General features: G+C 58.8%; 1 protein-coding gene across 1 annotated transcript; it reads right to left on the reverse strand.

Annotated features, from left to right (window-relative positions):
• Positions 1-1,841: 1,841 nt before the first annotated feature.
• IGLON5 (IgLON family member 5) lies at positions 1,842-21,687 on the reverse strand. Its single transcript, XM_043601005.1, has 9 exons — positions 21,633-21,687; positions 18,293-18,568; positions 10,532-10,610; positions 9,092-9,324; positions 7,582-7,701; positions 5,733-5,867; positions 5,447-5,567; positions 4,763-4,917; positions 1,842-3,472 (listed from the first exon to the last, which is right to left on the reverse strand). Exons 1-9 carry the CDS (start codon positions 21,685-21,687, stop codon positions 3,384-3,386), a joined length of 1,263 nt encoding a protein of 420 aa, XP_043456940.1. The 3' UTR covers positions 1,842-3,383.
• Positions 21,688-23,161: the final 1,474 nt, after the last annotated feature.

Consider the following 23,161-nt stretch of genomic DNA (forward strand, 5'->3'; position numbering starts at 1 on the left):
TTATCTCCTAGCACGCAAGTCCCTCCCCTGGTTCCTCATTGGCTGAGTACTACAGAGGTTACAGCCTGACCCAGAAGTTGCCTATGCCCATATAAGGCAAACAGTAGACTGATTGGAATAAATGTACATTCCCTGAGGTGATGCAGAGACCTTTAGTCCCTTCTCCCTTTGTTCTTTGGCGCATGCCCATTGCATACCCATTGCAAAGCCCGCAAAGCGGAGAGGGGAAGAACCAGGCAGTGAAGTGTCTAAGAGTTTGGGAGTCCATTGTGGTGGTGGGGGAGGTGCGTACATATTTCCAATAGGTTGTAAATCTATTGTTAATTAGACAGCACAGCTTTTATTTGATATTTCTGAAAATGAATCATCTCCTTTACTTCTCACAGGGGGAACCCCCCAATGTTGGGATCAGGTCCAGAAACCCTAAAAATGTAACCATTACAACCTTAGGAGACCCTTTCCTAACCCATGACCCTAACCTGCCTTGACCCTGACCCTTCTGCTCCTCGAACATAAATACAGAAGTACTTGTTTAGCCTCTGACTCCGTCTCTAAACTGAGAACTTCAGGAAGGCAGAGACTGTGCGTGTCATTTTATCCCCAGCACTTAACACAGAGCCTGGCACATAGCAGGCAATCAATAAATACTGCACATGTTTCGGTGCCAGCGAAAGGCTGGGCTTGCAGCTGCTGTCCCCAATGATGTCTTTCTTTTTTAGCTGGGTTTCTCATTGGAAATTTAGGGAGTGCATCAATGAAGATTCCCTTGGCCGCAAGAAACAAAATAAATGGTGGCAAAATGGATGGTGGTTTCAGGCTGGCTCAGCAACTTAGTGACCCCATCAAGGACCTGAGCTCTCTACATCCTGCTTGGCCACCCCCAGTGGGTTGGCATATTGTCTTATGTAGCAAGATGGCTGCCACAGTGCCAGGCATCACCTCTTCACACAACTGTATCTGAAGGCAAAAGGAAGGGAGCAAGGTTCCCTTCCCACACCCCTTCCCTCGACCAACCTCACTAGCGAGGAAAAAACTTTCCTGGAAGCCTACTGGCAAAGTCCCCTTATTGACCCCAAACTAGCCACGTCACTGCAAGTGAGGCTGGGAAACCAAGTATCTCAGCCTGTGTTGTGGGAGGCGGGTCTGAGAGCAAAGAAGGAGGAAACAACCAAAGCAAGGGCAACCAGCATCTGTCTCAGGGAAGGAAAGGATGTGAGGTATTCTGGTTAAAGATTGGGGTGAAAGAGGCCTTTGGGAAATAGAGCTCTTAGATCTTTTTGGAAAGAAGCCTGGGGTCCTGGGTACCTGGATCCTTGATATCATTTCTGTATCAGAGCTTTCATTTCCTTTTTAATCACTAGAGTGAGGAACCTAACACACGTTGGCTTCTACATAGAGGGGGCTGTGTTGCTTATGTAAGTGAAAGTGGGCATCAGGTAAATTTTGGTCCAGCTACTCGAACGATGGCATCATGGACTCAGTTTCTTTAGCTCGCTCCCCCTCCCCCTGCCACTCTGTATTTCAGTGTTTGTATCATTCTCAGGCTCTACGTGCTATCTTCCCCACCATTGCTATCCCCACAGACCCAAGATCTTCCATGTAATGGAGAAAAGCAACTCATCTAGATACACCTCACACCATTGAGCTACATTATCCAGTGGAATAGCATCTTGTGAATCCATACAGCTCTGGAACTCATTAGCCGAGGGGCTGAAGCCAATCAAAATCTACCAAAGACAGAGAAGGCAGAAATGATGCTGGAGAGGCACCACCAATGACCATGACCCTTTGCCCTCCACTCACTCAAATCCTTAATGACACGGATACTTGCAGGCAGAGACTTTGGAAAAAGGCGTTTATTGGTGTGGTGGTCTCAACACTCCCCATGAATCGGAACACAAGGCCCCCAGGGCCCCCCGCCCCCTCCCTTGCATCCCTCCCCCTCCCCTCCCCATCCCCTGGACCCTGGGAATGGAAGACAATGTGGGATGGGGCCCACGCCCCCGTCTGAGGTACAGTCACTGCCCCTTACCCCCCTGCCCCTGCTCTGAGCTCCTCCCACCCCCCCCAAGCTCTGGGTAGTGTGGTTTGGGGCGAGTGTCTATAGCGGGTCCCCCAGGAGTCGGAGCTGGAGACTTGACATCTTGGACTGGACTAGGGATGCCTGTGTGACGCCTCTCTCTCCCCCACTTTGTGTGATGTGTGCCAAGATCGTGTCTTCCCACCTCAGAGCTGGGGTTACAGCCTCTCAGCACGCCCTCCTGACAAGTTGCCCACCCTCGGGGGGGAACACAGCCGGTCACCAGCTGCAGTGCAGCCGGAGCCGGGGGGCCTATTGCTGGCCACGGTCGCTGGTATGTGTGTGTGTGTCTATGTGAGTGTGTGTGAGGGCGGTCAGGTCAGCCTTTGGGAGAGAGGCCAGGGAGTGGGGGAGTGGGGGACCAGCAAGCCCACACCCGTGGGAAGCCGCGGGGGCACGGAGGGCAGCTGGTTGGTGCTGCGGGCGGCCAAGGGGAGTCGGGGGTCGGGGAGGGCAAAGCACTGAGGCAGACAGGTGGCCACAGGCACCGGTCTGACAGTTGGATGGAAGCACCGATTGGCCCAGAGGGGGCCAGAAAGTCGGGGTGGGGGGCAGGGAAAGTGGGAAGGTCTCAGGCTGCTGAGCCAGCGATGGGGCCTCTGGCTACAGGCAGCTGGTGGTTGACAGCAATGAGGCCCCGGGCCAAGATGGAGATCGCTCACCTGCTCGCAGAGGCTGAATGATAGCTTGACAGGCGAGCGTGACAGCGTGACACCCCTCCCCACCCCCAACCTGCCCAGGAGACACTCTATTAACAGGGAGGGGAAGGGGTGGGGTGCGTGCATACACTGGGGAAGCAGGGGGCCTGGAAAACCTCCCCTCACAGCTCCAGCCACGAAGCCCACATACCTACCTCCAGCCAGAGGAGAGAGGCAGCAGCACTGGGGGGCAGTGGGCATGGGGGTGTTAGGGGAGGGAAGATTGCTGAGCCCCTCCCCCCACACATACACACACGTGCAGGCTCATGCTCACACACACCCACTACATACACACGATCCAGTTGACAGCCTGAGCTAAGAGAGGGGTGTGGGGTGGCCGGGGGTGGGTCGCAATCGGAAACGTGAACGGTGGCGAAAATGGCTGTAGAAAGATGCATAATTTTGCGTTATCCCTCACAGTGATGGGTTCTCTAAAGAGCTTTCCTCCTCCTCCTCCTCCTCCTGCTTCTCCTCCTCTCTTCTTCCTCCTCGGTGGCAGAGAGCTCTTCCGCCCCCTCGAGACCCACGGCGCTGGCTCTCCCTTTTTCTCTCGCTCTCCGCCTCAGGCCCCTCGCAGGGGGGAGGCGAGCTGCGCTGGGTTCTTCCTACATCCTCCACCACAGCCAGCCCAGGGCGGAGAGGAGGGTCAGGGGCCCCGGGGGCCTCGGGGCTGAGTTCTCCAGGGATCCTGGGCCTGGGGAAAGACAGAGGGTCGCGGGGGTGGCCTGGGAAGGGGAGACCCCATGTGTGTTTCCCGGTGCCTTGTGTCTGCCCTGTCTCTGGGGGCAGAGACGCTAAGACACTTAGCGACACTTGTTTCTGTCTGCCACTCAGTCCCTCTCTCTTTTTCCGTCTTTCCCAGATGTTCTTTTTCACCGCCTCAGCCCGGGGCTCTCTCCACGTCGGTCTCTCCGTCGTACAGTTTCGGTCTATCCAGTATGGCCACGAAGGGTCTTGGAGTCGGCACGTCCAAAATGATCCTCTTGACTTTCCTCCCCGAGACTGGCTACTGCACCCGTCCCAGCATCTCTCCACTTCAATACTTTACTACTACGTGCCCATCCACCCAGGTGCTCAAGCCGAAACCTGTGATCGCCTCGACCCCCACTTCCTTCTTCCTCCACCTTCAAAACGTCTCCGCATACAGAGACTTTGTGCCACAGAGCGGAGCCTCCTGCCTCCATTTTGCACCCCCCCTACAGGCCATTCTTTAAATAGCAGTCAAAGTGATTTCTCTTTTGAAGCACCAACCACTAGGTCATTCATTCCCTTGCTTAATAGCCTCTGGTGGCCTCACTCTGCAGTAGAATAAAATCCAAAATCCTTTCCATGGCCCATGAGACTCTGCCCCTCCCTTCCTCTTTCGTCTCAGCCTCCACGTGATCACTGTGCTCAGGTCATGCTAGCCTTCTCACTGTGCCCTTCCATATACTGTTCCCTCTGCCTGCAAAGCTCTTCCCGCAGATCTTGGCCGGGCTGGCTGCTTCTGACCATTCAGGTCTCAGTTCAAATGTTATCCTCTCTAGGAAACTTCTGATGATGAGCTTATCTAACGCTACCATTTCCAATCCTTATTTATTTTCTCCGTCACCCTTATCGATATCCACTTTTTTTTTTTTTTGGTGCTTCTTTATGTACGTTTTTGTTTGCTTTTTATTTTATTTAAGTGTCTACTTATTTACTGCCTTTCTACTACTACTAGGCCATAAGCTCTGCGAGTCCCCAAGACCTTGTCTCCTTTGGGCACTGCTGTGTCCCCAGCGCCGAAAGCCCTCCCCTTAGTGGGCACTCAGTGAATCGACATTCATTGAGGGAATGGGTTTCTTGCTCAGTCGCCTTGCTTGGGTCTCAGGGTCGACCTCTTTCCTAAGTTGGCAGTCCGTCTGGGGGACAGTCCCGGCCCCGCCCCTCGCCGACCCCGGCCCCGCCCTCCCGCCGATCCCCGCCCCCTCGCCCCGGCCCCGCCCCTCCCTCTCGGACTCACGCAGGAGCCTCATAGAAGCGCTGGACGCTCCCAGCCGGTTGGCGGCGCGACACGTGTAGTTGCCGTAATGCCGGGCGCTCACGTTGGCGAAGAGAAGCATCGAGCGGGTGCGCTCCGTCTGCACCTTCAGGCCCTCGGCTGTGCCGCTGATCAGCCTGCCGGGGACCCGGGTCAGGGACCGGGCCTTGGAACCTTGGCCTGGGACCCCCTCAGGGCGCAGATCCCACTGCACGCAGCTCTCAGGCTCCCTGATTTCCCAGAGACCCCGTATTCTGCCCCCTACCCCAGAGGCCCCTAGCCTCAGGCTCTAGCCCCCTATGGATCTCTGGGCCATTCGTACTGACACCCCTCTCTCCAGGCACCCCTAGGGGCCCCTCGGGGACACTGGACTCTCCTGGCGTGGGCCCCCAATCTCTACGGGCTCCCAGATTCTGCTGGACCCCAGCCCCAATGGTCCTCTGCAGCTTCCCCGCCACAGCCTCAGCATCGACCCCTGAACTTCTCCCTGAACAGCCTGAGACCAGGCTCCAACGCTCATTGTGACACCCAGGTTTTCAGCAAGTCCCCACAGTCTCGCTAGAAGCTGGGCCCCATCCCCCAGAAGCTGGACTCCCCCAGTTCTCGAGACCTAGGGCTCGGCCACCTCCCCACCCCTCCCCGGGCCGGACCCGGTGCTGTCCTCACAGTCTGTCATCCTTGTACCACTGGAAGTCCGCGGGGGGCACCGCCATAGCTTCGCAGCGCAGGAGGGCGGCCCGGCCCAGGGCTGTGCGGGCGCTGGTCACGTCCGTGATGGTCGGAGGATCTGGCGAGGGGTGAGAGTCAGCGAATTCTCCTAGCCGGGTGGGGACTCGGGGGTTCCGTCCCCATCTCCCTCCTCCCTCCTTCCCAGGAGTCCAGCACGCCCCTTCCCCCTCCCCAGGGACCCAGGGCCTGCCCCCACTTTCGTGCCCAGTGCCAAGGGGCTCACAGTTGACTGTGACCAGCACACGGCGGCTGTCTGGCGCAGAGTTAACGCCGTTGTGAGTCACGCACTCATATTCGCCGGCCTGGCCCCGCTGGATGTCCGAAATCTCCAGGATCTCGCCCTCTGAGGTGAAGCCGTCTGTGCGGGGAGGGAAGGGGTGGGGGCGGGGCCGGACACAAACACTTAACACGGGACAACACGGGCACAACACGGACACACATCAGCGGGGCAGGCACCGCAGGGCCTGGAGTGCCCGGGTCAGTGGGAGCCAGGAAGGGTTTGCGGGAGGTTTGGGGTGGGGGGTGAATCAGCAGCCTGGGATCTCTTGCTAGGGGTCTGGCAGGGAATGAGGGTGTGGGGCTTAGTAACTAGAACCCAACGGGGAGGGTCCTAGAATTGGGGGGTGCAATGGGAGGATCCAGGGATCTGGGAGCTCATGATTCAGATCATGAGGCTTAGAGCACCCAGTGGGGACAGTCCCAGGACCTTGGTGCTCGGAAAGCTCCAGATAATACGGACCCAAGGCAGGGGTGAGGGTGGAAGGTGGGGGCAGATCCAGAGTTCTGGGATCTAGTTCTTGGGTTCAGTGAATCAGGATCTAGTGATTGGGATCAGCAATCCGGGTATTTGGGGTCTTATAACACATCACTGGGCTCAGAAGACATTTTGGACTAAGGGCATCCAGGAAGCCAGGATCTCAAGCCCAGGCTTGTGGGGCTCAGATGACCCAGCGGGAAAGGATCCAGGATCTGACACCTAGTTATTGGGCTGAGTGATAAGCACCATTGGTCTCCAAAGACCCAGTCAATGAGGATCTAGGGATCTGGGGAATGGTGGTGGAGATCCAGGTGAAAACGGTGGTGAGAGAGATCCGGCGATCTGGAATCTCAGGTTCCAGTACCTTGCTGCTATGTTTGGGGGTAGTCTAGAGCAGTGGTTCTCAGCTCGATCACCAGAATCACCCCAAGGGCTTGTTAAAACGGACTGGTGGTGGTGGTATGGGCGGGGAGCTGGGGTCAGGTGGGGTGAGGTGGGGTTCTCATTCATTAGGTCTGGGATAGGTCCAGGATGTGCGTTTCTGGCAAGCTCCCAGGTGATGCTGCTGTTGCTGGTCTGGGGACCAAACTTTGAGAACTGATGGGCTAGGGAATCCGGCGAGATGTAGTGAGGTGACCAGGAGATGGGAATAGGGGTAGGGGCCACTGGCCATCGCTTGACTCAGGGTTAGTGGTAGGGATTCAGAACCCAGAATTATGTGAGCTGCTGGGGGGAGACCAGAGATACTGGCGGTGGGGACGGGGGGCAGGCTGGAATCTAGCAGGTGATTTGGAGGAAATGGCCCAGGCCTGGGACGGCAGGTGGTGAAGGCTCTAAGGCTCTGGGGGCTGTTGATAAAATAATGGGATCAGGTGGGGGTGGGGGAATCAAACCATGACCAAGGTTAGGGGGACCAGGGAAGGGGATCAGGTGGGGGTGGGGGAATCAAACCATGACCAAGGTTAGGGGGACCAGGGAAGGGGATCAGGTGGGGGTGGGGGAATCAAACCATGACCAAGGTTAGGGGGACCAGGGAAGGGGATCAGGTGGGGGTGGGGGAATCAAACCATGACCAAGGTTAGGGGGACCAGGGAAGGGGATCAGGTGGGGGTGGGGGAATCAAACCATGACCAAGGTTAGGGGGACCAGGGAAGGGGATCAGGTGGGGGTGGGGGAATCAAACCATGACCAAGGTTAGGGGGACCAGGGAAGGGGGAAAGGAGGAGTCCGGGAGTCTAGCTAGGGATATGGGGAATCGAGGGGCCCAGATTGTGGAGTGGGGAAAGGGGCTTTGGGTCAGGGGAGGGGTCCTCACCTCGGAGCTGCCTCCAGGTCACTGTGGGCTCCGGCCGTCCCACGGCCAGGCAGAGCAGGTTCACGTTGCCTCCCTCGTTCACCGTCACGGGCGAGGAGATGTTCACGATGCGGGCGGGGACTGCAGGCCGGGAGGGGAGAGGTGGCGAGAGGGTGAATACGGCCTCCCAGGGCCCAGGAGTCCGGACCCCCAGCCCCTCCTCCCTCAGACCCAGGAGTCCAGCCAATTATTTCCTCTGTCTTTCTGTAAGAATTCCTCTGTGTTTCTCCTCTGCCTCTGGGTCTGGCTCCTGGTCTAACTCCTGATCTCTGCCTTTCTCGTTCTTTCTCAGTCTCTGTCTCTCTCTCTCTTTACCTTCCTCCTAACTTGGTTCCTCTGCCCTCTGGTTTGACTTTCTCCCTTATCTCTGTCTACGTTTATTTATTAATTGTTATTATTCTTATATTAAACAATTAGTTGATATAACAAATACTCATATGGTGCTTCCAGCGTGGTAACCCCGTTCTAAATGTTGTACAAAAGTTAGCTCATTAAACCTTCACTACCCTACCACCCTCTGAGGTTAATGTTGCTATTTAAAAAAAAAAAAAAAAAAGTTTACTTATTTATTTAGAGAGAGAGAGAGAGGGAGAGAGAATCCCAAGCAGGCTGTGCAGTGTCAGCACAGAGCCCAATGTGGGGCTCGATCCCACGAACCGTGAGATCGTGACCGGAGCGGAAATCAAGAGTCGGACCCTTAACCAACTGAGCCGCCCAGGCGCCCCAGAGATTGCCAGGGTCGGCAGCTAGAATGTGTACGGCTATTTCTTCCAGCCATTTGAACGTGGCTCCAATCAGACCACATGAGAGGCCAGCATTTAAATGATGGGGTGCTTTCTGTCTTTTCTGGCAGAGCGTAAAATGAAGCTGCCCCTTCCAGTTGACGAAGTCTTGGGTTTGACGTGTGACAGTCCTCCCCGCTCTGCAGATGGCAAGTCCGAGGCCTCCTCGGATGCTCAGGGTCCCTCAGCAGGGGGGGTGGTCTGGCTCCTGAGTCGGGCCTCGTCGTGGCCCTTTTGGGCTGTCTCCGTCTCTGGGTTCCTGTCTGTCCACCGGCCCCCGGCCCTCCAGACCATTTCTGGTGCCACGTGGGGCAGCCCCCTGAGCTCTGTCCCGTTACTCTCTCTGTCTCCTGCCCCCTCGAGCCCCAGGGCCTGGAGCAGTGCCTTCACGTGGCAGGTGCTCAACCAACAGAGCTGAGCGAATGACCACGATCTTCCTCGGAGCACCCCCTCACCCCTGTAGCTCTCCTGTCCTAGCAGCTGTCATGCTGAAGGGTCACTTTCCGGGTGCCTGTCCCTCCTTCTGCTCAGCTGAAATCTGCGAGGGCAGGGGGTGTATCCGCCTCGCACACCACGTGTCCCCAGGGTCAGGGAGCGGGCACTTGGCGAGGATACCGACAGTCTCCACCCCCCCCCCCCCCCGGCGCCCTCCACCCTCTCCGCCACCCAGGGCCCCGCTGAGGGCTCACCGTGGACGATGAGGTAGACCTGAGTGGTGTATGGCTGGTGGCGGGTCTGGAAGGAGCAGGTGTAGAGGCCCTCGTCGCCGAGCCCCACCTGGGTGATGAGAATGGAGAACTCCTCCGGCGTGTTGATGAGCAGCCGCACCCGCGGGTCACTGGTCCAGCGGTCATTGCCAGCGTACAGGATGTTGGAGCGGTTCAGCCAGGCCACGCGGGTCACGTGCTCGTCGATGAAGCAGCTTCAGGGAGGACACAGGAGGACAGTTTTTGTCTCCCCCACCCCAGCCTGCCCCCCCAGGTTCTACCGTTGTGGGGGCTCGGAGGTGGGGGGAGGAAGGCCTCCTGCACGGTCAGTTCCCACTGAAGCCCCGTGAGGCCGAGGTGACTGTGCCCACTTTCCAGGTGGGTAAACTGAGCCTCAGAGAGGGAAAGTGTGAGCCTAAGTGCACAATGAAATGGTAGCTGATGGTTACTGAGTGATTGTGGGGTGCTAGAAACTGGAAAAGTATCTGGGGCACTCTGGGAGAGAGAGAGACGGAAATGCAGAGAGATGAGGCACAGGGACCCAGAGATGGGGGACAGAGATCTAGAGGGAGGGGGACAGAGATCCAGAGGGAGGGGGACAGAGACCCAGAGGGAGGGGGACAGAGACCCAGAGGGAGGGGGACAGAGATCCAGAAGGAGGGGGACAGAGATCCAGATGGAGGGGGACAGGGACCTGAGGAGAGGGGAAAGAGACCTGGGGGGGGGACAGAGACCCAGAGAGTGGGGATAGAGACCCAGAGAGTGGGGACAGAGATCCAGAGGGAGGGGGACAGGGACCTGAGGAGAGGGGACAGAGACCCGGGGGGGGGGACAGAGACCCAGAGAGTGGGGACAGGGATCCAGAAGGAGGGGGACAGAGATCCAGAGAGAGGGGGACAGAGATCCAGAAGGAGGGGGACAGAGATCCAGGGGGAGGGGGACAAGGACCCGGGGAGAAGGGAAAGAGACCCGGGAGGGGGGGTGGACAGAGAGACCCGAGGGGGGGTGCGGACAGAGAGATCCAGAGAGAGGGAGGCAGAGATCCAGAGAAGGGGACAGAGGCCCGGAGAGGGGGGCAGACCCAGTGTGGGGAGCAGCATTGATCTGGGGGGAAAAAAGGCTGGCTCTCATTTGCTAAGCAGTCACAATATGCCTTGCTTTCTAAACTCAGAGAGTGTGTGCAAAATCTTGAATCTCCACAACAGCCTCTACAGTGGTTATCATTCCTCTACCCATTTGGCAGATGGGGACACGGAGGCCCAGACAGGAAGCCAGGCCCAGAGTCGGTGCCTCTCACCACCTCTCCTGAGTGACAGGGACCAGGATGCTTCTGCATGGGGGGAACGGCTTCCCCTAAGGAAGGTGAAGAGTCGGACTGGGTGATCTTCTGAGTCCCCGAGATGGGGGGGGGGGGGGAGGTACCTGAGGGTGGCGTTGTCGCCTTCGCACACCGTGTAGTTGTCCGCGGGAGAGCTGAACTCCAGGCTCTGGGACAGCAGCCCTGCGGACGGGAGGGCCAGTTCGGCTCGGCAGCTCAGCGGGGACCGTACACATGTGCACACACACGCACGTGCCCTGGCCCACACAGGCATCTCCCAACCCCGCGGGCACACGCATCCTTCGGTGTTTCCCGAGACGCACAGCAGACGCGCGCAGAGCAAGCACATGCAACGTGTTCCTTCCCATAAGCCCACACTGATCCAGACGGACCTGGACGCACAGACCTACACGCCTCCAGATACTAAGACAGCACCCCGGTGACAGCGCATAAACACGTGTGGATATACGCACACACACACTCACAGATACTGCACGCAGACACATACATACACATGCACAGACTCACAAGTACCTAAATGTATATATGCACAGACACACACGTGCAGATACACAGACAGCCGTGTACCTGGGCGCACGCACACATGTTCAGACACGTTCACGTGCTCGCGCGTAGGCACACGAGTTCAGAAATACACAGAAACACACACAGAGCCACCCACACATGCGGATGCAGACACCCAGACGCGTAAACGCAGACACAGACGCACGCGTATATCCACTTGACGCACATCTATCACAGATGCACAAATACACCCCCTGGGCACCGTGTACAGTCACACGCAGACCTCGGCAGACACACGAGTCTGCAGACACGCCCGCCTGCCCGTGGCCACGGGGCACACTTGCAGGGGCCCGCCCACGCCTGCCCGCACCCCCCCCCCCTCCCAACGCCGCTCATGGGCACCGTCGCCCGGCACAGCCCCCACCCCCACCCATTCATCTCTCTGTGGACCGTGGCCAGCGGGCTGGACTGGGGCCAGGGAGTGGGGGCTGGGCATTCGGAGGCGGCGGCTGGAGACGGCATCAGGCGGGGGAGAGGAGGCCGGATGACCTTGGACGCCTGGGGAAGGAGGGCCTCGCAATGGGGCCGCCCTGCCCCCGCCCTGGCATGAGGAGCTAATTAATCTAATGAATTAATTGCCCGTGCCGTCCCCAATGACTCCCGGGGGCCCTCTCCATCAGCAGCCCCTCAGGACCGGGTTGGGGCAGAGCCAGTGCGGTGGGCTCCCCGGGTCGTGGGGTTTGGGGTGGACCCTGCAGCTCCTTAGCCCGGCCAGAGTCACTCCCCGAGCTGCGTGCGGTGGCCGCTGCCACACGGCCCTGATGACAGCAGGAGACGGCCAGGGGACGGACGCACACAGGGACAGACACAGAACCAGAGCCCGGGAAGGCACACGGAGCCAGGGCCGGAGGGGGAAACGGTCCCGCACTCCGACACAGGAACGGCGATGGGGCCTGCTCAGAGGCAAGGGGGCGCACACAGTCCCGCTGACACACAGCCCAGGACACGCAGCCAGCCCAAGGTCACCCTACCACACACAACTAGACCCACACATCGTGCTGATGCCAACAGCCCCCCACACGCAGGTGCAGTCTACGCACGGGCGGTTACAGCCCTATCCAGGGGGCCACCTCTCTCTCTTTCTCTCTCTCTCTCTCACCGGCCCCCCACGCCGGCCTAATCAGTCACACTGACACTGCCAGCCTGAGGGCCATGCTCAGCAGCCCACGCCCCTGCCCTCTGGAAAGTCGTGCAGAAAGCTACGGTGTGCAATGAGACAGTTACACGGCCACAGCCTCGCAACACAAAGGGGCTGCCCTGGGCCAAGAATCGGGTGCACACAGTCACGCTGTCACCTACGATCGGATCACACACACACACACACACACAGAGGATTGGTCACACTCCTGCTCATACATTCCCAAGCCGGGGCCGGACAATTCTTCCCCGTGGGGACTGCGCAGTGCGGGATGTTCAGCAGCATCCCTGGCCTCTACCCACCAGATGACAGTAGCTTCCCCCCTCTTCACAGCGGTGACAACCATACATGCCTCAGGTATCGCCGGACGCCCCTTAGAAGGCAAAAATCCCCCCTCCGCCCCCTGTGACAACCACTGTCCAAGGTTACAGGAGAAACGTGGGCTTAGGGGTGAGGACGGAACTGTCCCAGGTCCCCTGGGAACTGAGGGCTCCTGGGCTGAGCCCCTGACCACAGCCAGGAGCCACCCAGAGGAGCTAGGCCCACAGACACAGGCAGGCAGGACCTTAATCATATGTCCTGACAGACACAGGCACACACTCCTTCCAGAGGGAAATCCCCGACCCTCAGAGCTGCCCGGGGCCCCTCCCGTGGCTCCCTGCTGCCTCCAGGACAAAGGCCCTGGGGTCGCTTCTCCTGCTTTGTCTCCCCTCGTGCATGTGTGGCCCAGCTCTGTGTTCCCCACCTTTCTCTTCATCGTGCCACCGTTTATGGCAAAATGTTTCTCCTTCTCCAGGGGTCTGGAATAATGAGGCCTCTCCTAGGAGACACAGCCCATATGTGCCGGGATGAGCTCCTGCCCCGCTCCCAGGGCACCTTGGATCAGACTCAGCTGCCTCCCCAACCTGCTCCTCCTGGCCAGAGCCTGGCTCAGACCATCTGTGTCCCCGGCACACCCAGCTCCAGGCTCAGCCGAGGGCAGTCCCAGGAGACTTCGTGATGAAGGACTCCACGTCTCAGGCGGGTCTTGGATTCCTGGTCCCCGTGTCTATAAATCTGGATGTCTTGGGTCCGTGAATCTGTCTCACACAATTCCCAGACTCCAGGATCAGGAACCCCCTCCCTGCTGTGTGACCTTGGGCAAGTCCCTTCCCTTTTCTGGGCTTTAGTAAGTGGAGGTGGGGGTGGGAATAGTCATTTCACACCCAGTTGGTCGCTGAGCACGGCTCCTGCCTCTCTCTCTCTCTCTCTCTCTCTCTCTCTCGGTCCTGATCACCCTGGATCCTGTCTGAGCCTGCTTCCCTCACCAGATGGGAGCCCCTCCAGGTGGGGCCTGTGTCTGACCCACCTCCAGGGTTCCAGCATTGCTGGCTCTGGGCCTGGCCCATAGGAGGCCTCGCGAGATGTTTAATGTATAAGCAAGCTGGTGCACATGAGATCCACTCGGTAGGAATTCTGCTTGGAAAACTCTCTCTCAATTCTGGGGAGCCCTCCCTACCCCTCCAAGCCTGGTCTGTTTTCCCACAATGCCTGGACTACCTCCCTTAGAGCTCATATCACACACTGTGGTGACCATCTGTGTCTGTTTCCCCCATCAGACTAGAAGTTTCTCGAGGGCAGAGCCTGGGTCTGACTCAGGTCTGTATGTACCCTCAGCATCTCCCAGCACAGGGCCTGACCCTGGAAGGCCTTGGGAAATACTTACTGGAAGGATGAATGTAAAGAGATACCTACAACATGTGTCTCCAGCTCTTGAACTCCTACTCCTTCTTCAAGACCCAAATTCAAATGCCCCCTCCTCCGGGAGGACCTCCCTGACTGTTCAAGACCGAGAGTGTCTCCACTCTCTACTGGATCCTCTCTGACTCGGTTGGGGCAGTGTTCAAGGGCGCCTCCCCCACCTGACCAGGTGTTCCCCAGGGGGCCCAATTCTTGGCTGTGTCCCCCAGAGCTGGGCTTAGCTCAGAGCAGGGACGTGTTTGTAGGGAGAATGACTGGTCTTGAGAGGCTGGATAAGAAAGCCCCGAGGAATCCGTGCCACGAGATCAAATGTCCGCGCCACCGTTTCCTGGCTGGGGGACCCCCGGGCAGTCTGAGCCTCAGTTTCCTCATCTCTGAAAAGGGGGAAAAGAGCAGCTCTTCCCTCTGAGGGTTTTGTGAGGGATTTCATGGGAACATGCAAGAAAAACGTTTAACTCAGCGCTTAGCATGCAGAAAGGGCCCAATAAATGCGAGCTGCTCCTAACAGTACCTTTTTTAGGAAACATCTATTGCTATCCCTGGTTCGGTGTCAGTCCCCTGGGGGTGGGGGTGGGGGCAGGGTGTAGGTCGCTCTATGCCCAGCACCCCCGAGTCGGCGACTGGTATACAGGTGCCCTGTCAGCATCTGCTCTCACACCACCACGCCAGCATGGCCGGCCGCTGAAAGAACAGACTGGAGAACCCGGCTGCTCGGGGTTCGAGTCCCAGCTCTGCCGTTTGGTTGCACAAATTACTTTCAGGTCCCTGGGACTCAGGGTTCCCACCCCCGAGTTGTGGTGGTGAGGATGAAAGGAGGTCACCCAAGCAACAGGTTCAACGCAGAGCCTGCTGGTTAGGTGCTAGCCAACAACTATAGGTGTGCCGGCTGTTGGGGTGATGAGGCAGCAGGTGCCAGCCTGTCCTGGGGGTGGGGCTGGTGGTGACCAGAACGACCACTCGGGTCTCTGCCAGTCTGGACTAGTAGCTGGCCAGGGAGCAGGTATGAGGGCTTGATTGATCAAGCGATGAAGGTCACGGCTAGGTGAGTTTCCTCTCCTTAAGAGAGAAGGAGATTTCTAACAAGATGGAGGCCCCTGGGCCACCCCTCAAAGGGACATAAGTGAAGCTGGGACCCTCCAATGGGGGGATGCTTGGATTCCCCCGACAGGAAGCCAAGGCCCGCAAGCGTGTGTGACTTTGCAAAGGTCACTCTGGGAGCTGTGGCAGAGGGGAGGCTGGCGGGAGGGAGGGGTGGTGGAGGTGTTGGGAGGGGTGTGGCTCAGGCAGGGAAGAGCTGGTGAGAAGACCCCCTCTTCCTCTGAGCTGAGCTTGAAGTGTAGAGGCCTTCCCAGCACCGATGCCCCGGACACCCGGAGTCTGGACGCTGAGCCAAGAGCCCTGGAACTTTCCACAACGTGTTGGCTGCTCCTTTCTGCTGGTTCCCACCTCAGGACCTTTGCCTCCACTGTTCCCTGGGGATCTTTGAAAGGCTGACTGCTCTCCTTTTAGTCCAAACTCCCCTCCCAGCGGCTCAGAGAGGGCTTCCTCAAACACCAGAGACCACAAGCGCAGCGCGTCCCGAGTCAGTCTTACTGTTTTAGGCTACCCGTCACTCTCTGAAATGACCTGTTGCCTTCCGTGCTTGTTTTGAGGTTTTGATCTCTCTCCGTCCCACTGGGATGGAAGCTCCTTGAGAGCTCCTTGAGTTCGTCTGGCTTGCTCACTGCTGTGTACGTATAGATAGATCCCCGGTGCCCAGAAAGGAGACTTTGTGTTCAGTAAATATTTGTCAAATATCCAGTCCAGACAGACCGGGGGTCCGGAGGGCCCCGTGGACAGTGGCTGGCACGCCTCATTCCGCTGGCCCCACGCCACCTAATACCCCACGCCAGCCGGCCAGGAAGCAAAGGAACTGCCTGCACCATCTCTGGAAGTGAATACGTATGTGTGGGTGTGGGTGTGTCAGCGTGGGTGTGAGTGTGTGTGTTGGCATAAAGAATTTAGGAAAGAAATGAAAAACAGAATGATATCTATGGATGCCAGGGAACTAAGGTTAAGTGGAAAAAAGCCAGTGGCAGAGAAATGGGCTTATTTTGTTTCTATCTCGGGAGAAACATCCACAAACAAACCAGTACCTTGCATATAAGTGCCACTCTGCGTGTCTGAGTTCGCACGAGCGAGGGGGAGAGCCAGGACCGGCTCTCTCCGGAGTGTGGAGTGTGCGTTTTGGGAGGGGCGGGGCAGGGACAAGGTGGATTTACAGACTCGTGGTGGATTGCTCCCTTGCAGGCATTCCTTCCGGAATTTGGAAACCAGCAAATGAATCAAAGAGGAGAGAAGATGCAGTTTTGTAGACATGGACCCAGGCTTTTTCTCAGAGCGCCCCAAATGACAGTGGGTGGGGCTGTCTGGCTGCCACCTGGCTCTGTCTCAGCCCGCATTCTCCCGCCCCGTCCCCTGTTGTCCCCAGATCTCCCCCGGGGACCCCAAGGCCCAGGAGTGGGAAAGGACTTAACCTAGGTCACAGACCGCCTCCTGGCTCCAAGAAGCTCCCAGCCCAGGATGTGCGTACAACAGTGATTTCTGGGATCTGCAAGACTCAGAGTGGAAAATGGGAAGTTATCTTGAGATCAAAGGAAAAGAGGGGGTGGGAAAGGGAAGGGGGGGGAGGAAGGGATTCATGAGGGTACAGGGTACGAGGAGGGGGGGAAGGAGAAGCAGAAGGCAAGAGGCAAGGGGAGGACAAGGACAAAAATGAGAGGTGCCAGTGCGGACGTGAATTCCCAGAAGTGAAAGGCACACGGACGGACCAAGGCGCACGTGAGGGGGGCTAGGAAGAGACAGGGACACGCGTGTGTGACAATGAGAAACAGTTCTCCAGGCAGGGAGGGACAGATGTCAAATTGTGCTGAGACCAGCAGGGATGGAGAGACAGAGACCCTGAGAAAGAGACAAATGGGATGTCCCCCAGAGCTAGGGAGCCTCTGGAAATGACCTAGAGAGACAAGAGTCAGAGACAGAGAGGCAGACAGGCAGTCAGAGAGTCAGACGGTGATTCAGACAGGTCAGGCTGGAGGAACGCTCCGACCTCAGACCCAATGAGCCTCCAGCCAGCTGAGGCCCGGGGGCTGGGGGTCCCGAGTGCGGAAACAGGCGTCCTGAACACACGGGGCCATGTCTGTGAGACCGTGGGTGTCTGCGGGTGCGGCTCTGGGTCAGACTCGGTGACGGGTGTTTATGTGTCTGTGCGTGACCCGCTGTGTGTGGGTGGAAGGCTGAGAGTGGCTGCCTCCCTGAGACTGTTGAGGACTCTATGTTGTCCCCGATTGTGTCCCAGACTCTGTGATCCTCGGTTCGGGGCAGGGCCTGGGGGAATCCTCCAGAAGCACTGAATTAACCCTGGTGCCTGCCTCCTGCCTCTTTGCTCTCTCTCCTGTCCTCAGGGGGCACCTCCTGGACCATCTTTGGGCTGCTGGCCCAACGGGGACACACAAAGTCCAGCTGCACACCTGCTATCCAGAGATGGCCCAGGTCACCCCTCCCCATTCCACACAAACAGCCCCCAGCCCCCTGCTCCTGCACCACCAGGACTGAGATTAACCCTTTGACCCCATGTTAACCCTTCCCTTCCCTTGCTTCTCCATCTGCCTCTCCCATTCTCAGTCCAGCTTCTGAACCCTGCTACCCAGCAGGGGCTTCCCACATCTGAGTCCCCAGCCGGGGTCCCCAACTTCCTGGATCACCAGCTCCTTTCTCCCATGTAACTGCAACCTTCCAAACACCAACACTTTCTCCCAACCTAGATGACCCAGCTGGGAGCCCAGAGCCCCCCTTCTTCTCCTGGCCCTGGTCTGGAGCTCTGCGGACACCCCTGCCGCCTTCTCTTACAGACCCTGGGAAGGCACCATCCCCCCACCCTTGCCCAGAAACGCCTACCCCAGCCCTCAGGCCAGGACCCCCCTCAGGGACCGTCTTCACTCAGAGACGAAGACCCCCGACGGGGCATCTCACTTCCCCTCCGCACCCCAACTCAGTTCAGAGATCCTGCCCAGGGACCCTTACTTTAGCGTTTGATCCCCCCTCCCTGGTAGGGAGCCGCAGACTCCCGCCCCCAGGCCGGGATCAGGTGTCCGCGACCCCTCTCTCGCCGGCCGGGAGAAGCCGACCTCCGCCCCTAGGCCCAGGCTCGAGCCCCCGGGACGCCGAACCCTGCCCCCGGGCACGAATCCAGACGTCCGAGACCCCCTTCCCGGCCAGGGGGTGCAGCCCCCGCCCCCGGGCCCAGACCTCGGCGTCCGGGGCCCTCCCCTTCCTCGCCCGGGAGGCGCCCCCCCCCCACCCCCAGTCCCCTCTCGGGACCCCGGCGTCCCGGCCGAGCCCCCCGCCCCCGACGCTGCGGTACCTCGGCTGATGACGGCCAGGCCGGCCAGGGCGGCGGCGGCGAGAAGCCGGAGCCGGGCCCCGGGCGCAGGGGGGGCATCGCGGCAGCGGCGGCGCGAAGGGGGAGGGGAAAGGGGGGGCCGGTCCGGGGCGCGCGAGGCCGGGGGGAGAGGGGGAGGGGGAGGGGGACCCCGCCTGCGGCTGCACCGGCCCGGGGGGCGGCGGGGGCGGGGGGAGGGGGCTGGGGGGGCGCGACGAGGCGGCCGGAGCTGCTGCAGACCCGGGGAGGGGGGCGGCGCTGACGGGCAGGAAGGCCGACCAATCAGGGGAGGCGGGGGGCCGGGGAGGCGGGGCCGAGGGGGGGTTGCTTGTTGGAGGGAGAGGCCTTTGTTACTGCGGCCCGGCCCCTACCCCCTCCCGCCCGGGGCGTCCCCACGTCTTCCCACCTCGGATCCCCAGAACCCCGGGTCGGGGACACTTCCTGAGCGCACCTCCCTTCTGCTTCGGGGCCCAATATCATCATCCCTCAGACCCTGGAGTCCTGCCCCAGCCCCCTCCTCCCTCAGACCCAGGAGTCCTGCCCCCAGTCCCCTCCTCCCTCAGACCCAGGAGTCCTGCCCCAGCCTCCTCCTCCCTCAGACCCAGGAGTCCTGCCCCCAGCCCCCTCCTCCCTCAGACCCAGGAGTCCTGCCCCAGCCTCCTCCTCCCTCAGATCCTGGAGTCCTGCCCCCAGCCCCCTCCTCCCTCAGACCCAGGAGTCCTGCCCCCAGCCCCCTCCTCCCTCAGACCCAGGAGTCCTGCCCCCAGCCCCCTCCTCCCTCAGACCCAGGAGTCCTGGCCTCCAGCCCCCTCCTCCCTCAGACCCAGGAGTCCTGCTCCCAGCCCCCTCCTCCCTCAGACCCTGGAGTCCTGCTCCCAGCCCCCTCCTCCCTCAGACCCTGGAGTCCTGCCCCAGCCTCCTCCTCCCTCAGACCCAGGAGTCCTGCCCCCAGCCCCCTCCTCCCTCAGACCCAGGAGTCCTGCCCCAGCCCCTCCTCCCTCAGACCCAGGAGTCCTGCCCCAGCCCCCTCCTTCCTGAGACCCAGGAGTACAGGCCCCCAGCCCCCTCCTTCCTCAGACCCAGAGGTCCAAGCCCACAGCCCCTCCTTCCTCACCTGGAGTCCTGCTCCCAGCCCCCTCCTCCCTCAGACCCAGGAGTCCTGCCCCCAGCCCCCTCCTCCCTCAGACCCTGGAGTCCTGCCCCAGCCCCCTCCTCCCTCAGACCCAGGAGTCCTGCCCCCAGCCCCCTCCTCCCTCAGACCCAGGAGTCCTGCCCCCAGCCCCCTCCTCCCTCAGACCCAGGAGTCCTGCCCCCAGCCCCCTCCTCCCTCAGACCCAGGAGTCCTGCCCCCAGCCCCCTCCTCCCTCAGACCCAGGAGTCCTGCCCCCAGCCCCCTCCTCCCTCAGACCCAGGAGTCCTGCCCCCAGCCCCCTCCTCCCTCAGACCCAGGAGTCCTGCCCCCAGCCCCCTCCTCCCTCAGACCCAGGAGTCCTGCCCCCAGCCCCCTCCTCCCTCAGACCCAGGAGTCCTGCCCCCAGCCCCCTCCTCCCTCAGACCCAGGAGTCCTGCCCCCAGCCCCCTCCTCCCTCAGACCCAGGAGTCCTGCTCCCAGCCCCTCCTCCCTCAGACCCAGGAGTCCTGCCCCCAGCCCCTCCTCCCTCAGACCCAGGAGTCCTGCCCCAGCCCCCTCCTCCCTCAGACCCTGGAGTCCTGCCCCCAGCCCCCTCCTCCCTCAGACCCAGGGGTCCTGCCCCAGCCCCCTCCTCCCTCAGACCCTGGAGTCCTGCCCCAGCCCCCTCCTCCCTCAGACCCAAGAGTCCTGCCCCCATCCCCCTCCTCCCTTAGTCTTAGGAGTCGGGGGGGCCCCTAGCCCCCTCCTCCCTCAGACCCAGGAGTACAGACCCCCAGCCCCCTTTTCCTTCAGACCCAGGGGTCCAAGCCCACAGCCCCTCCTCCCTCAGACCCAGGAGTCCAGGATCCCAGTTCCTTTTATTTCACGAATAACACTGCCTTTGGGGTGAAATTTCCTTTTTCTCTTCACTCCAGTCCTCATCCTCAGGAGTGTAGGGGGAATGGGGCAGGACCAGGACCTGATCATGCGAGTGGGGAGGAGATGGTAACCCAGGGCTTAGGGCTCAGGTGCAGAAACTCTAGACTCCCCATTCTTTCACTTACTTGGCTGTGTGACCTTAGATGAGTCCCTTCTCTTCCCAGAGCCTCGGTGTCTCCCAACTACGTGTGATTAGTTCTTTCCTCCTGGTCCCACCATATACTCACTTCCTAGGTACTGTCCTCCCTCTTGGGTCCTCTCTCCCTGGGCCCACCAGGAGAGGCTTGCTTGTCCCCATCCGCCCTCCCCCCACCCCTCCGCCACAGGCCTCTGAAGCAAGGGAAGTCTCAGCCTCCCAGTCTGTGACATTTGGGGTCAGGAGTTTCTAAGTCACCCCACAGGGGCTGTTTTACTTCACAAGCACATCTATCGTCCCTTCCTGCCCCCACATCCAGTCTTTCTGCAAGAGCCTCCGGTTTTGCCTTTAAAACGGTTTCTACTCTGTCCCCTCCTCCCTGTCCCTGTCCTCAGTACTCTCCCCAGTTAGAGCTGCCACCCCCCACCCCCACCCCAGCACTGCTCTGACCACAGCGGAGCCCTGGGCTACCTTTGTCTCCACCTTCAGATCAAAAACCACTAAGCACACAAGCCAGCACACTGATGCCGCTGCCGGCCTCAAACATTCACTTCAGCTCCGGCTGCCGCGGCCCTCATTCTGTCCCTCAAGCCAAACTTGCTGTGGCCTCAGGACTTTGCATCGGCTGTTCCCTCTGCTGAAATGCTCTTCCCACCGGGTTGGCACTAGACTGTTTCTGATCAGATGTCACATTTGAGAAGCCAAAGTAATCCCCCTCCTAACACCACAGCTCCCTTGTTGTCTCTGTAGCTCTTGGGATTCTTTCATTTCACGATTCTTTTATTTCACGTGTTCCCTTGTTTATCTCAGTCACTCCTCTCCGCCGCCTCCGGGCCCCCCCCCCCCCAGCGTATCTTGGCTAGGGAGGGTCTTGTCTGCTTCTGCGAGCCGGATATGAAACCACGTTAGTTTCAAAGTGGCCACGAAGGGAGTATTTACACCATGGCAATTAGCAAACACCACAGAGCAGAACTTTCTTTTTGGAGGGCCATTGTCCCAGGGCACCTCTGTACAAAATTGTTGTCGACCTTGGCAAAAGACCATTTATTGCTCCCCTTGAATTCAGGACCATCCAAGGAGCTCCCTCTTCCTGGATTGGCCTGGATGCCAGGCCTGATGACAACACGAGTACTTACCACATGCGGGCAACTTTCTGAGCACTTTTTCGACATTATCTCCTTGAAGCCTCATGACATCCTTATGAGGTATGTCTTGTCTTTATCTCTATTTCACAGATGAGGAAACAGAGACACAGAGAAGCGACAAAATTTCCCAAAGCCTTAGACACGGCTGAAGATCTTTGTCATATGTGTATCTGACAATGAACTGGTAGCCAGAATATATAAAGAGCCACTACAAATCAACAAGAGACAACTCATTTTTTTTTTCAACGTTTTTATTTTTGGGACAGAGAGAGACAGAGCATGAACGGGGGAGGGGCAGAGAGAGAGGGAGACACAGAATCCGAAACAGGCTCCAGGCTCTGAGCCATCAGCCCAGAGCCCGATGCGGGGCTCGAACTCACAGGCCGTGAGATCGTGACCTGGCTGAAGTCGGACGCTTAACCGACTGCGCCACCCAGGCGCCCCGTGACAACTCATTTTTTAAAATTGGCAGGAACGGGGCTCCTGGGTGACTCAGTCAGTTAAGCATCTGACTCTTGATTTCTGCTCAGGTCATGATCTCACAGGTCTTGAGTTGAGCCCCCCGTCGGGCTCTGTGTTGGTGGCACGGACCCTGCTTGGGATTCTTTCTCTCCGTCTCTCTGCCCCTCCCCTTCTCTCTCTCAAAATAAATAAACATTTTAAAAAATTGGCAAAAAGACTTGAACAAGCACTTCACACACACACACACACACACACACACACACCCACACACACACAAGGAAATCTGCCAGTCACGTGAAAAGAATACCCCACTCCTCCCAGACCTGACAAAATGAATTGGTAATAATACTACTTGGCTATTGCCTCTATGCTCCAAAGCCATCCTTTATTACCTGCTCTGCAAAAATAGAGCTGCAACCTTTAAACATTCCCCCTTTGCGGTAAGCAGGTTGCTAAGCTTTGTCAGTAGAGGGAAACTGAGGGACCCTGCAGGAGGAACAGGGCTTCTGCCTTGTTCTGATTTTTCCTTGGGCTTCTTCTTGCTCTTACCGCGTGGTCACCAGTGACACGTGTGGGGTGCATTCAGTGGCGCTCACCTCCGTCAGGTTTCGGGGGTGCCCACGGCGATGGCGTCTCATCAAGTTTCAGTGCTGTCCCAGTTGATGGCTTCCCAGTGTGTCCTAGAAGCTGGCTTCCCAGCTTCACCCGCTGGCCCTTGGGTGGGGTGTTCTCTGCTTACTCAGTATCTGTGGACCAGCTCTGGTCTGGGCAAGCCAGCCAACTTCCCCGCAGTCCAAGGGTCCACACCCACATCTCTTGCAGTGTGGGCTCAACTCCAGCCTTGGCGGGGAGGGCCCTTTCCAGGCTCATTCCTTCCTCCGGCTTCCTCCCTGAGTCCCACAATATTCCTTTACCCCTTTAGAGATTATTACCTGTTATAGTTAATAACTCCTTATATTAAAATTTCCCTGGTCAAATTAGAAAAGAAAATGCTCGGTTGGACCACTTACTTTACAGTTTCTGTGCCTTAGTTGTGTCATCCAAAACACTGAGGGTAA

This window comes from Prionailurus bengalensis, chromosome E2 (assembly GCF_016509475.1).
Source record: "Prionailurus bengalensis isolate Pbe53 chromosome E2, Fcat_Pben_1.1_paternal_pri, whole genome shotgun sequence".
Taxonomy (NCBI): domain Eukaryota; kingdom Metazoa; phylum Chordata; class Mammalia; order Carnivora; family Felidae; genus Prionailurus; species Prionailurus bengalensis.

Bases quoted from the DNA above. Each gene is read 5' to 3' on its own strand.
- IGLON5 (XM_043601005.1), bottom strand. From the start codon at position 21,687: ATGAGGCTTCAAGGAGATAATGTCGAAAAAGTGCTCAGAAAGTTGCCC. The intron at 18,569-21,632 runs GTAAGTACTCGT...CCTGCCCGTCAG, and splicing joins CAGAAAGTTGCCCGCATGTG to CGCCGCCCCCCTCCCCGGGT. The intron at 3,473-4,762 runs GTGAGTCCGAGA...GTCTTTCCCCAG, and splicing joins CGCTTCTATGAGGCTCCTGC to GCCCAGGATCCCTGGAGAAC.